Source organism: Phycodurus eques, chromosome 4 (genome assembly GCF_024500275.1).
Source record: "Phycodurus eques isolate BA_2022a chromosome 4, UOR_Pequ_1.1, whole genome shotgun sequence".
Classification (NCBI taxonomy): Eukaryota; Metazoa; Chordata; class Actinopteri; order Syngnathiformes; family Syngnathidae; genus Phycodurus; species Phycodurus eques.
The window spans coordinates 17217727-17232333 of record NC_084528.1 but is presented as its reverse complement, the minus strand read 5'-3'; the positions used below and the strand labels follow the sequence as shown (position 1 = coordinate 17232333).

General features: G+C 39.8%; 1 protein-coding gene across 1 annotated transcript; it reads left to right on the top strand.

The window, feature by feature from the left end:
- Positions 1-7473: 7473 nt before the first annotated feature.
- On the top strand, positions 7474-13756 carry cxcr3.2 (chemokine (C-X-C motif) receptor 3, tandem duplicate 2). Its single transcript, XM_061674317.1, has 2 exons — positions 7474-7625; positions 8800-13756. The coding sequence occupies exons 1-2, from the start codon at positions 7590-7592 to the stop codon at positions 9901-9903; spliced, it is 1140 nt and encodes a 379-aa protein (XP_061530301.1). The 5' UTR covers positions 7474-7589; the 3' UTR covers positions 9904-13756.
- The last annotated feature ends 851 nt before the right edge of the window (positions 13757-14607 follow it).

Sequence of the window (14607 nt, the reverse complement as noted above, 5' to 3'; positions counted from 1 at the left end):
GCCTCGGGTGACAAGGCTGGACCATTGGGAGTACAGTCCCTTTATCTCCAGGTCCAGCATGGGAACAGCTGACAATGCAATGTTGGCCCTCTTCCGTCCATCCTTGGACATGGCCGAGGACGGGATCATCCCTCTGCTCTTCCTGGAGCTGCGCTGAGTTGACAACCGCCACACTCGGTGCCATGGGTGACGCGGTGAGGGTGTCTATTAAGGTGTCTTCGTAATATAGTCTCTTTGCAATTAAAAAAACAAAACAAACAAAAAGAAATTGATGAGATATGTTAATCATATTGGTTCAATATACCCAGTAGGTGGTTATTAACATTTTTAATCGCATTGCATTTGTGTATTTCAGATACTGTGATGATGAATGAGGTACAATGTGTATCATGGTTTATTGAAACAAAATTGCAGACTCAGCAAAACTACAGAATTAAGTATGGAAGACATCCATGCAGCTTTGATAATCATTATATTGACAAACAATTTTAATTGGTTGCTTTTATAAAAAAAAAATTCTGGTATGAAACTTTGTGGGCACCCTGTTTTCTGCATTTTATTATTATTATTTTACAATTCAAAACACTTAGAGCGGCTGAAATAAGTATTTAACACGTCACCATTTTTATCACCAAATATATTTCCAAAGGTGATATTGACATGACAATTTCACCAGATGTTGGGAACAACCCAAGTAATTCACACATGCAAATAAAGTGGAACAAATAAACTCAGAACGTAAGTTATGTGTAATAATGTGAAATGACACAGGGAAAAAGTATTGAACACGCCAACTGGTATTTATTGAATATTTTGTACAAAAGCCTTTTTTTGCAATGACTGTGATGAGCTGCACCTTGCAGTCTGTTGGTGGAGCTTGGGTGGCGCTTTGCGCAGCCCTCACCTTATCTCTCTCCCTTGCTAATCAGTTCCAGTGTTCTTCGTTTTCCTCGGTGATCCTTCGGTGTTCCCCACTGTGCGGACCTCCTCCGCCACGTTGCTAAGCCATCCAACCTGCTCACCCCGCCTCAACGACCTGCCAATACGTCCCAAGGATCCATCCTAAATATCCGCTTCAATAAACCTGTCACCACAATCCTTTCAGCCTCCGCTTGCTTATGGGTACCGTTAACATCATGTCGTGAAAATGACAGCTTCCAGACGCCTCCTGTATGGAGAAATTAGTCGCATGCATTGCTCTTGTGTGATTTTGGCCCATTCCTCCACACAAGCAGTCTTCAAATCTTGAAGGTTCCGTGGGCTTCTTTTATGGACCTTGAGTTTCAGTTCATTCCACAGATTTTCCATTGGATTCAAGTCAGGTGATAGGCTGGGCCATTCCAGCGGCTTTATTTCTTTTTCTTTGAAACCAATTGAGCCTTTCCTTGGCGGCATGTTTTGGATCATTATCCTGATGAAATGTCCACCCTCATTTCATTTTCATCATCCTCGTAGATGGCAGCACATTTTTGTCAAGAATGTCTCAGTACATTTGCCCATTGATCCTTCCTTCAATGTGAGTTTTACCAGTACCATTTGCTGAAAAGCACTCCCACACCATCATGTTTCCACCTCCGAACTTCACTCTTGGTATGGTGTTTTTAGGGTAATGTGTAGGGCCATTTCTCCTCCAAACGTGGTGTGCATTATGGCATCCTACGAGTTTAATTTTGCTCTCATCAGACCAGACTATATTCTCCCAGTATTTAACTGGCTTGTCCAAATATTGTTCAACAAACTTTAAACGAGCTTTGACATGCTTTTTCTTTTTTTTTTTTTTTTTTTTTTTTTTTCTTCCAGCAAAGCGGTCTTGCGTGATGAGCGTGCATACAGGCCATGGCGGCGCAGTGCATTACTCACTGATTTCCTTGTAACAACAGTACCTGCTAATTCCAGGTCTTTTGAAGCTCTCCATAGGTGATCCTTGGCTCTTGGACAACTCTTCTGATTATTCTTTGTACTCCTCTGTCAGAAATCTTCCGAGGAGCACCTGATCAAGGCAAATCGATGGTGGTATGATTGGCTTTCCACTTACGTATTATGGCCCCAACCTTGTTCACTGGAACGTTCAGAAGCTTAGATATGCGCCTGTAACCAATGCCAACGTTATGTTTTGCAACAATTACTTTGTCATGGTTTTCAGACACATCTTATGCTGGGTAAGAGCAGAGAGCTGTCTGAAGACCATTGGTGACTCATCCCTTGACAATGAGACCTTTATATAGGCCATCAATTAGGGCTGAACCAGCTGATATTCATTTGCACAGACAAGGGGTTGGATTGCTGTTTGATTATTGAAAGAGTTTGTTTTCTTGGCTTTCCATGCCTTTTTGCACTTCTCTTTCTTCATGTGTTCAACACTTTTTCCCTGTCATTTCACATTATTACACACTTACACTAGTGCTTTTATATGTACGTATGTATGTATGTATGTATGTATGTATGTATGTATGTATGTATGTATGTATGTATGTATGTATGTATGTATGTATGTATGTATATGTGTATATATGTATGTATACATATATGTGTATATATATATGTATATATATATATATATATATATATATATATATATATATATATATATATATATATGTATGTATATATATATATATATATATATATATATATATATATATATATATATATATATATATATATATATATATATATATATATATATATATATATATATATATATATATGTATGTGTATATATGTGTATATATACATATATATATATATATATATATATATGTGTGTGTATATATATATATATATATATATACACAGGAAGTGCAGAATAGACATAATGATTAAAAAAATAAAAAAAAAAAAAGGAAAGCTCAGTAAGTCAAGTTTCTTCTCGCAACACAAAGCAGAAAAATCAACCGAACGACTGCTCGTAAGTCGAAAAACTTGGCAGCTTGGGCACTCGTAAGTCAAGCATGTTTCAAAAGATTTACATAGTTGTTTAATTTCATACTTGAAGGGTGGGCAGTCACTACAGAGACACAAATATTTGTATACAAAACATTAAGAAGTTGTAATTTTCCATCATATTTCCCTTTTTAATGTGGATTAAAGTGCAACGTGCATCAAGTACTTGATCAGAATACACGTTTCAATAACACTGCACTTGTTCTAAACAACTTTGACCAGAGCAGAAGTAAAAGAAACATCTGCACTATTGTGCAAGCACGGAGTTTACCAGAAGACCCTCAGTCGGGAGAAAAGTAACCACAAGACGATTCAGTTCCTCACACTTTTGGCAGATAAGATGCTTGTATCTGGGAGAAAATATGAATTATTGTTTTTTTAAAGCTCAGCCATATTATGTGGAAGTGTGAGGAACATTTTACTCATCACCACTCTGAAATTGTACAGAAACTCGGGAAAAAAACAGAATGATAACACTGGGGAACAATTTGAAAAAAATAAAATAAAATTCTGTTGAGTTAGATTTCTCTGCTGATTAAAACTAAAGTTGGCATGCTGATTCGGAAATTGGAGTCAGTTTTTTTCTAGCACGTCAAGTTTCTTCTCCGCAGCTTAACCTCCAGATAAGCAAAATGCCACTGATTAGCTGCCGTAAGACTTGCCAGCTGATTACAATCGGACTCATCTTTAGCTACGTGGCAGCTTATTTGTGCAGTCACAATTGAGACAGTGCTTTGAGGGGTGTGTGCAGCTCCCAATAGGTCAGTACTATCAATATCTGCAAACAGAAAGCTGGCATAGTAGGAATTAAGATGATTTGTGATGGCTTTTCTCTTAACCTTGTAACCATGGGCATACCGTTGTAAGTTCTATTTCGTTTTATGCTGTTTATTTTTAGTTTTCAAAGCTTGTAACTATTCCATCTTCGTCCTTTATTTACATACTTGTAAGTATATATTTCCTTTTTTTTTTTTTTACTTTCTTCTCACTATCTAAACTTCTGGTTTCAACTGTATATTCATACATATGTATATAGACGTACTAGTTTATATTTTAATAAATTAATACAAATACAGTGGGAGCTCAACTTACAAGTTTTCGAGGTAAGAGCCATCGCTTGAGTTGCAAACACAAATTATAGCGACGGTACGTAGGCTAAATGGTGGAAGTGAACTTCACACCAAGCAGCAGATATTGAACAATTCTTCCCAAAAATTCGGGCAAGTGCTTGCTTCAAGCTGTTTTTTCCATTCCCAGGTGAAGTTTAGAGATTTAAAAATGGAGAATTACACATTATGTATTCAGGCAAACAACATACCTTACGAAAGTCTACTAGCTTAATGCTAACACAAAATGCAAAATACCATAAACGGGGTAACGAAACTAGCATCAATGTCATGGTCGTTATAACCCTTTAAGCAATAGATATTTAAAAACTAACATTGCAAAAACGCATGTAGACAGACAATATAACAATACCCACAGGCATATATTCTTTATCCACTCTGTAAAATGACTAATGTTACTGCAGCTTAGTGAATCACTTAACTATGAAGCTCTTCTTCATGTATATGTACTGTATATTCCTTGTTTCATTGCAGTATTAAAATAATATATTTAAATAACTGAATTTTAAAAATGTCTCAATATTGATAAAAAAATAAAATTCATGAAAATGATGTTACATAAAATTATTAAATATAAAAATTGTGTTTTATCATATTATTGTGTATTAAATGTATGTTATACAATCTTTATTTTATAACATCCATCCATTTTCTGAGCTGCTTCTCCTCACTCGGGTCGCGGGCGCGCTGGAGCCTATCCCAGCTATCATCGGGCAGGAGGCGGGGTACACCCTGAACTGGTTGCCAGCCAATTGCAGGGTACTTACACACAAACAACCATTCACACTCACATTCACACCTACGGGCAATTTAGAGTTGTCAATTAGCCTACCATGCATGTTTTTGGGATATGGGAGGAAACCGGAGTGCCCGGAGAAAACCCGCGCAGGCACGGGGAGAACATCCAAACTCCACACAGGCAGGGATTGAACCCCGGTCCTCAGAACTGTGAGGCAGACGCTCTAACCAGACGTCCACCGTTCTGCTGCCGGTTGTAATCATTTAAAAGTCAATAAAAAAAATATAAAACCATATGAAGATAAATAAAGAGTAAAAATGTTTTATTTTATTTTATACACTGTAGATCAGACATGCCCAAAGTCCGGCCCCCGGGCCAAATCCGGCCCGTGTTCATATTTCCACTGGCCCGAAGCCTCTGTCATAAAACCAATAATATGTGGCCCGGCAGTACAAAATACACGCGCAATTTTATATTTCACCACAGGATGGCAGTAAACTTGTGGCTGAACTCTCGCGGGGTCGTTTTGTTCATGATCTGTTTTTTGCCCATTTCTTAAATGGCAACTGGAAGTAAGAAAAGGAAAGTTGATAGCGAGGGCCGACGTTTCCAGGACAAATGGAAGTCTGAATATTTTTTCACTGAGTTTAGAAACAACTGCGTCTGCCTAATTTGCTGTGTTCAAGGAGTTCAATATAAAGAGGCACGACCAGACGGAACATGCTAATTACGACAAGCTAACTGGGAACGAATGCAGTGAAAAATTGAAGCAACTGGAAGCTGGTTTAACGGCACAGCAACACTTTTTCACAAGAGCCAGTGAGTCGAATGAAAATACAACAAAGGCAAGCTATGAGGTGGCAACGCTGATTGCCAAGCACTGCAAACCTTTTACTGAGGGTGAATTTATTCAAGACTGTGTGATGACAATGGTGGAGAACATTTGTCCTGAGAAAAAGCAACAGTTCGCCAATGTTTTCCTGGCTCGTAGCACTGTGTCACGAAGAGGCGAAGAAGTTTCTTCTGATATTAAGAGACAGTTGGACGCAAAAGGAGTGGAGTTTGAATTTTTTTCGTGAGCCTGTGACGAAAGCACGGATGCATTCGACAGCGCTCAGTTACTGATTTTTTTTTTTTAGAGGATTGGACAGTGAAATGAACATGCGTGAAGAGCTACTTGACCTCCAGAGCCTTAAGGACCAAACAAGAGGGAAAGATGTATTTGCTTCTGTTTGTTCCGCCGTAGATGACATCAAATTACAGTGGAATAAAATCACGGGGATTATTACGGATGGCGCACCTGCCATGGTTGGCGAGCACACAAGCCTTCTGGAGCAAAATGCATTGATAAGCCAACTGTATTCACATATGAAAGCCTTTCGGACCAAGCTGCTACTTTTCATAACCCACCTGTCACAAACGCAGCCCAACACCACACATTTCCAATCTCTGCAAGAAATAATGACCTGTTTGACCAGCGCACAATATCAGTGCGCAAATGAGGAGGTATGCCGCAAACATCTCATCTCAGACTGAGGAGTTTCAACAGCGTTTCAGGGATTTTGCAACTATTGAAAAGGAGATCACGCTCTTTTCTTCTCCCGTTTCCGTGGATCTCAGTGACGTTCCAGCCCACCTGCAGTTGGAGCTCATTGAGCTGCAGTGTGACACGGAGTGTCGCAGCCGGTACCAACAACTCCCTCTTGTCAACTTTTACCAGCAGCTGGATAAAGACAGGTTCCGAGAGATTCGTACATTTGCTAAAAAAATGTTGCGCTTGTTTGGCTCGACATACTTGTGTGAGAAGACATTCTCAGTCATGAACATGAATAAGAACCGCGTGAGGACAAGACGAAGTGACTCCCACCTGCGCATTAAAACCACCGCTTTTGAGCCAGACCTGCCCCATTTACTGCAGTCGAGATCTAAGTGTCACCTTTCACATTAATGCAAACATGTTGTTTGTTGACTCTGATGAATAAAGTTTGAGTTTGAGTCAAATTTCATAAAAATACTTTATTTTGCATTTCATTAATTTTTATTTTAACCTTCATTTATCCAGGTCAGGCAGTTATCAGATCTACCTAGCAGCAGACAGCATAGTAAAACAAAGTAAAATAAAAATAAATACAAAAAGGCATTCCCCTCGTCGGTAGCATGTAAAATTAATGCTGGCCCGCATGACAATTTTTTTACGTCAATGTGGCCCCTGAGCCAAAATGTTTGGGCATCCCTGCTGTAGATAAACCGCAAAAAACAACTCTTCCTTTTCCTCTTTGTTTTGTATTTCTATTTATTCTGCATTAGTTCTGCTTGCAACCTGTCGTCTTCACAGGTCTCAGAGGGTGAGTCAATCTTGTCTTCCTCTTGATGTGCATTGTTTGTTTCATGTAGGATTTATTTCTTAGGCTGTATGATGAACCCTGAAATATAAAAAAAAAACAAAAAACCTAAAAATAAAAAACTGGTGATGCAGGTGCAGAACCTTTTTCCACAGCATCCACATCAGTCATGCACTGTCTGCCCTAAATGATTTTTCCAACCTGTCTGCAAGCACCTTTTTGCCCAAAGCGTGTCACAATTTCCTCCAAGGCAAAAATAAGACACACATCCATTCCTACGACAAGCTATGTTTGCATCTGTCCTAAAGCGTGTGAGGATTCAGTTCCCAAAATTGTGACTTCTTCTTTTTCTCATCCATCCAGTGTGGTTGTGAAAAAAGGCTTTGCTTCACTTTGCAGACTGCAGGTCACTGCGCTGCCTCCACATCTGTAGCAAGCATGGATGACTACATGGCAACCACAGAGGATTACTGGGTGAGTAGCTTTGTTTTTCTACCTAAGCGCCAAACTGCTGTAGAATATGTTTCAATATAACGTAAATCACACGATATCAGAACATTCCTGTTTTATATCACAAGATTAGTTTCTAGAGCGGCGGCATGGTGAACAACTGGTTAGCACATCTGCCTCCCAGTTCTGAGGACCGGGGTTCAAATCCCGTTTGCATGTTCTCCCCGTGCCTGCGTGGTTTTTTTCCGGGTACTCCGGTTTCCTTCCACATCCCAAAAACATGCAGAGTAGGTTAATTGCAGACTTGGAGTGCCAGGAGAAAACCCACACAGGCACGGGGGGAGAACATGCAAACTCCACACAGGTCCTCAGAACTGTGAGGCAGACGCTCTCACCAATCGTCCACCGTGGCGCCGGTACACACACGCAAAAAATAAAAATAAAATAAAAAAACTGCCCGAACCAGTCCAATGGTGCACGCCATTGTGATACAAATGAGGAACCCTTTTCCAAAACTTCCATAGACTTTATATTTACAAGGAATTCATTGGCTCAGTGTGCGGCCAATTAAAAAATATATCTTAGTGTCTTCACAATGGCTGGCATAGCAAAGGTTAATCATATTTTTGAAAAGAGCTCTTTAAAAAAATTGTTTGGAAGCCTTTTTAGGGGATGCAAAATTGTGATTGAGATTCCCCTCCTCTAACAACAAAAAAGTTTAAAATTGCCTATCGATGCCACAAGATTGCGCCAAAGTATTACATGAAACTTCTCAACTCACTTTAACTTAGTTCCTTGGCACCAAGATTCCACAGGATGGCTTCAAAGCACGACATAAAGCTCCTAAACTCACGTCAACATAGTTCCGTGCCACCAAGATTCCACATGATGGCGGCAAAGCACTACATGAAGCTCCTCAACTAACTTCAATATAGTTCCTTGGCACCAAGATTCCACAGGATGGCTTCAAGGCAGTACATAAAGCTCCTAAACTCACTTCAACATAGTTCCGTGCCACCAAGATTCCACATGATGGCGCCAAAGCAGTCCATGAAGCTCCTCAACTAACTTCAATATAGTTCCTTGGCACCAAGATGCCTCAATCACTATTCACGTCATGGGAAGAGAGACGGAAGACTGTATATGAATTTTGTTGATTAAAGGAAACGACGATCTTGTGTGTCATCCCCATCTGCAGATATTTGACTATGACAACTACACGTTGTCCCCCGAAACCAGCAAGACGTACGCGGCCCCCTGCCCCCACAAGGACATCTACACTTTTGCGCAGAGGTACCTGCCGGTCGTCTACAGCCTGGTCTTCTTCCTGGCCGTGGCGGGCAACGTGCTGGTGCTCTGCGTGATCCGACGCTACCGTAACTCCCGCGGAGGCCGCGTCTGCTCATTCTCCCTGACCGACACATTCCTCCTCCACCTGGCCATCTCCGACCTGCTCCTGGCCTTAACGCTGCCGCTCTTCGCCACGCAGTGGGCCCACCAGTGGGTGTTCGGCGAGGCGGTCTGCAAGATCTCCGGCGCTCTGTTCTCGCTCAACCGCTACAGTGGCATCCTTTTCCTGGCCTGCATCAGTTTCGACCGCTACATGGCCATCGTCCACGCCGTCGGCTCCGGCTGGAAGCGCAACAACACCTGCCAGGCCCAGGTGGCCTGCGCTTTTATTTGGGTGGGCTGCCTGGCCCTCGGCGGGGTGGACATTGCCTTCAAGCAGGTGGGCGAGGTGAAAATCGGAGACGGGCAGGGGCCTCTCTTGTGCCAGGTGTGGTTCACCGACAACGCTGCGCAGTGGCAGGCCGGCCTGCAGCTGGTCAGTGTGAGTCTGGGCTTCGGACTTCCGCTCCTGATCATGCTTTACTGCTACATCCGGATTTTCCGCTCGCTGTGCAATGCCACCCGCCGGCAAAAGCGCAAGTCCCTACGTCTCATCATCTCGCTGGTGTCCATCTTCGTGGTCTGCTGGGCGCCGTACAACGGCTTCCAGCTGGCCGACAGCCTGCAGAGGCTGGACGTCGTGCTCGGGGGTTGCCGGTTCGGCCGCATCGTAGACATGGGCACGGTGATCACCGAGAGCGTGGGGCTGTCGCACTGCGCCCTTAACCCGCTGCTGTACGGCTTCGTGGGGGTCAAGTTCCGCAGGGAGATGGCTCGGATGTGCAAGGGGCTGCTGGGAAAGAGAGGCTGGCTAGGAATGGAGGAATGGAGGGAGAGGAAGCGGAAAACAACCAGCTCCTACAGCTCGGCCGATAGCGAAAACACCTCCTACTCGGTAATGGTGGGAAAATGATTGAGAAGCAGTGTGTCCAAAAGGTAGCTCTCCAAATGTTTTAGAGTAGCTGGTCAAATGGTTCAAGAAGAGTTCCACTTTTTCACTTTGCTGTACTTGCTCCACTCCGCTGTGGCCAACCATGGAACCTCTCAAGTCAGATGCAAATTTTCAAATGCCTTGCACTTAAAAACATAATCCCGTGAACTCCCATTTATTTGCTGGGATACTTTCTGTAGTTCAGGGGCCACATTAATTTGATGTCAAAGTAGATGAGCCACTCAACTCATAGTATACTTAAATTACAATCAACTTTTTCCTTTTTTAAAATCTAAAGCAATGCAAGTACATGAAGAAAATCTTCAGATTCAATGAAATTTTATGATCGTTTTGCAAAAAAAAAAACAAAAAAAAAGATTTCTTAAGAAAAGTATGTGTGCATAAAAACTGATCACAGCGATTGTATCTAAAAGGCACAAACCTTGAAGTCAAAGGTATTTGGGACTCCACAAATATAGTTTTGATATACAGGAAGTCCTCGAGTTACGACGTACTCGACCTACGACGTTTCGATTTGGCGACGCCCGCGCCTCGTCCGCCATTTTGTCCCCAGCACCATAGTGTTTCTGCTTCGCTAGTGCATAGTGCTTGTCTGTGTTTGTGCGGCGGGGGTATCTTTGCCTTTTTCGCCCTCCTTTTTTTCTCACTCTCAGCAGTAATGGTAAGTACAGCATCTTATTTTTTTTATTTTAATGTATTTTATACGAAGTGTTAACCTTTCCTGCTACGGTCCCCTGACCGTGGTCGGGAGACGCAGGGCTTAACTCCCTTCTCTCGTTGCACAGCTAAAATGGGTGGCGGCAACAATAAAGCGCTTTAATGGCTTTATTAGCTCATCTGCACATTCAACGTCAACGGGTCCTCCGCTAAACGCTACTCTTCCCCGGTCGCCGTCACTACACTTGCTACTGTACGCACTCGCACCTGCGCGCACTCCTTCCTTCTTCGCAGTCCCGTCTCACTCCCACATCGACGCACACCCCCACACACACTGAGCTTGCTGTCACAATCACGCGGGACGATACCCGTAACAGAAGTATTTCGACGTAAATTTGGACTTTAACGGTGAAATCCGACTTACGCGGAAATTCGTGTTACGTCGCCAGCGTAGGAACGGAAGTCGTTCGTAAATCGAGGACTTCCTGTCGTAATTTCACTTTGAAATTAAATCAAGTTATGAAGACCGAGGAATTATTACCACTCCATTTTCTACATGAGCATCATAATTCTTAAAATTCGTAAAATTCTCTCGTATGTTTTCATCCTAAACACCATAGTCGACTGCTTTTCGCCCACGGACCGTATGTTTGACGCACCTGTCCTATACCATCTGCAATAGGTACAAATCTGCGATATAGAGAGACCATTTTATTGGATTTTATTTTTCCTACTCATTTTGCCCCTCCCACAAGCTTTAAACACATTTAAACTTAATTAGGGCCTTGCTTTGCCCGTGAGTGTCTGAGTGTAAGCAGTGGCCGACAGCAGCTCCTGCATGGGTACACTTGTTGTGTTTTACTGTTCTCCCTGCGTTGAATAAATGGTTGAAAAGTGCATCGGCAACCGTGTCTCTCCGTTCCCATATGTGAGAGCATTACATTCAGTAGATTTACCGTAAAAAAACAAGAAAGATCGCTTCAAAAAACACGATCTAGCAGGGGCGCGAACGATCAACCGCGACATGGCGGGGGAACGCTGTAGATCGCAAAAGTCTGAAAACCAAGTTGTATTGAATGCACCACACAGAATAATTAAATAACGATAGAGGAGGATGAGCTTCTCTGGTATTTATCTCTCAATGTTGCATGACATTCTTCTCTTACTAGAATAAATGAACAACTTTTCCCTCATTTAAAAAAAAAAAAAGTGTATTTTCAGGACATAAGTCCCAATCGTATGTGGGAAAAAAAGTTCTCAAAGTACATCTTTGAGGGGAAAAAACCCCCAGATATTTTCAAAAAAACAAGTCGGATACAAAAGGCTCCAGCACACATGTAACCTTAGTGAGGATAAGCCGTACAGAGAATGGATAGATGGAAGTCACTTAGTTTTTTTGAGAAAAAAATATTATGTTATTATTATGACAATAATAATAATAATAAAAAAAAGTCACCAATTTCCCCCCAAAATTGTTGTATATTGTTGAAAAACGTTATATCCCCCCCCCCCCCCCCCCCCTCCACAAAGTAAAATGTCACACTGTATATGTATTTTTTAAAAGTGGTGTATTTTCTTGAAAAGCTTTTGAGATAAAGTTGTATATTTTTGAGGAAAAACAGTCCCATATGTTTAGCCAAAAAGTTGCATTTAAAAAAAAAAAAAAAAAAAAACCCGAATCTTCTGACCATGTAATTACATATTTTGCCAAGAAAAAAATCACACATATCTTTGATAAATATATAGTCACCTCATGCAGTAGTTCTCAAACTTTTTACACCAGGTATAGGCTAGAAAAATCATTAGCTCTCAATGTACCACCATAATGACAACATTAAAATACAGTCGCGTACTGGGCCTAAGTGTTCGCCCAAATCAAGACATAGATTTTATTCCTAAAAAGTATATTTCATATTATTGAAAGCCACTGTAACATTATGTACAGTTTGAACATGAATACTGTCCTTCAATAAGGGGGAAAAAACTGTTCTTGAATAGTGATTCAAATGAAATGTAAAATCAAATAAAAATGTGTATGTACTTTCTTTCAATTAACATTTTTTAACGATTAAATGCAAATGGATTGAACTTAAAACTTAAATACAACGGAACTGCATTTAACAAATGCACATTGCTGGATTTGAAAACAGTTTAAGCCACTGTAACGTTACAGAGTTTGAACATTTCATTCTGTGATGCTGTTGCATACCACGAGAGGGAGCGCGCTTTGAGAATCATTGATCGAATTGTACATTTGGGAGAAAAAAAATGGTGTTGTTGGAAAAAGTTGTAATCAAAGGAGACATATTTTTGAAAATTAAAAGTTGTATGTTTTCAATGAAAAATAGAACAATGTTATTCGAGAGGAGACTGAGGGCAGCGATAAAAGGGACCGTTGCAGCAGAGTGGAGACTCTGGAATATAGTTAGAGTTTAGGGGTGAATCTGCATGGGAAACTGCCGCGAAATAAAATGTCAGGTGAATAAAGACTGGAAAATGTTCTCTGTGGATATGATGCCGCTTCATGCATTTTATCGTCACTTTCGATATTTCCTTGAATGCTCTTTTGTGTTGTTGATTTTATTTTTTTTGTGTGTATGGTCATCTTATGAAATAGTTTGATTTCTTCGCACTTGTTTGCTCGCTAAGTCGTTTGTACGTAGTCTGACACATACCTGGGAATGTAATCATGCCCTTCTCCTTTAGCATGAAAACAAGCTGGTTTGAGTGAAATGAAAAAAGAAAAAAAAAAGTGGACAATTCTGCTGACTTTGTCTTTTTTTCCCCTTTTTTCCACCCCGCTCCAAACATACAGCTGCATGCCTGCAGTCTGTGTTGCAAAACAAAAGAGGAAATGATTGTGACTCATGTATGAGGTTAAATATGGAACCCAACTGTCAGTATTAGTTATGTGCTAATATTTGTGTGATAGATTTTTTGGGGGGGGAATAAAACTGTCTTCTTCTGATTTACTTTTTAGCATGATGCCAAGTGTGTATTATCGAGGAAAGAGTTGTATATTTTTGAGGAATAAAGTCTCAATTCTACAAAAATGAAGTCATACATCATAGAGAAAAAAAGATTTTCCACATCACAGATCATCCACAACGTAGGTGTATATTTGTAAGAAAAAAAACCAAGTCATAATCTCACTAGAATGGCCATTGTAATCTTATTCATATAAAGTTGTACATTTTTGAGAAAAAAAGATATAATATTACTAGAATAAAGTCTATCTTTTACATAATACAAGATGTGTTTTTTGAGAAATCAACAATATATTTCCAATAAGGAAAATTTAATTGTACAAGAATGAGGTCTATATATATTGTAATATAATGTAATACAATATTCTAATATATATATATATATATATATATATATATATATTACGAAAAAAAAGTTACTTTTTTAAGAGAAAAAAAATCATGCTTTCTACTATATATATATATAGAGAGAGAGAGACATTTGAAGGAAAAGTTACATATTTAAGGAAAAAGGGTATATTTTCAAGAAATAAAAATATTTCCAAGAAAAACGTTGAAAAATATAAATTTGTATATTTTTATATTTTTACGAAAAATAGTAATAATAAAATTACTATTTTTAAAAAATAGTAAAAAAAATATGTATATTTTTTTAGAAAAGAAAGTTGAGATACTGCAATAAAAATGTAGTATTTTTTTCAAGAAATAAGTTTTATATTAAGGAGGAAAAGGTAATCATTGTATTTTTTTTAAATCTTACTCGATAGTTATAGTTATATATAGTCCTATATTATTCAGGAAAAAAACAATTATATTTTAAAGTGAAATAATACTTTAGAGAAAAAAGTAGCAATATCGGCAAGAATAAGTAAATTTTCACATAAAACGTATATTTAAAAAAAAATAAAGTCTGTCTTACAAGAAAGGAAAAGCTGTAATCTTAGTAATATAAACTTGTGTATATATATATATTTGGGGGAAAAAAGATTGTCGACGCCCTCTATGTGGTCAGCTGCTGTCA

Excerpts from the sequence above, each read along its gene's own strand:
- cxcr3.2 (XM_061674317.1), top strand. The coding sequence starts at position 7,590 with ATGGATGACTACATGGCAACCACAGAGGATTACTGG. Across the intron at positions 7,626-8,799 it reads CAACCACAGAGGATTACTGG|ATATTTGACTATGACAACTA; the intron begins GTGAGTAGCTTT and ends CCCCATCTGCAG.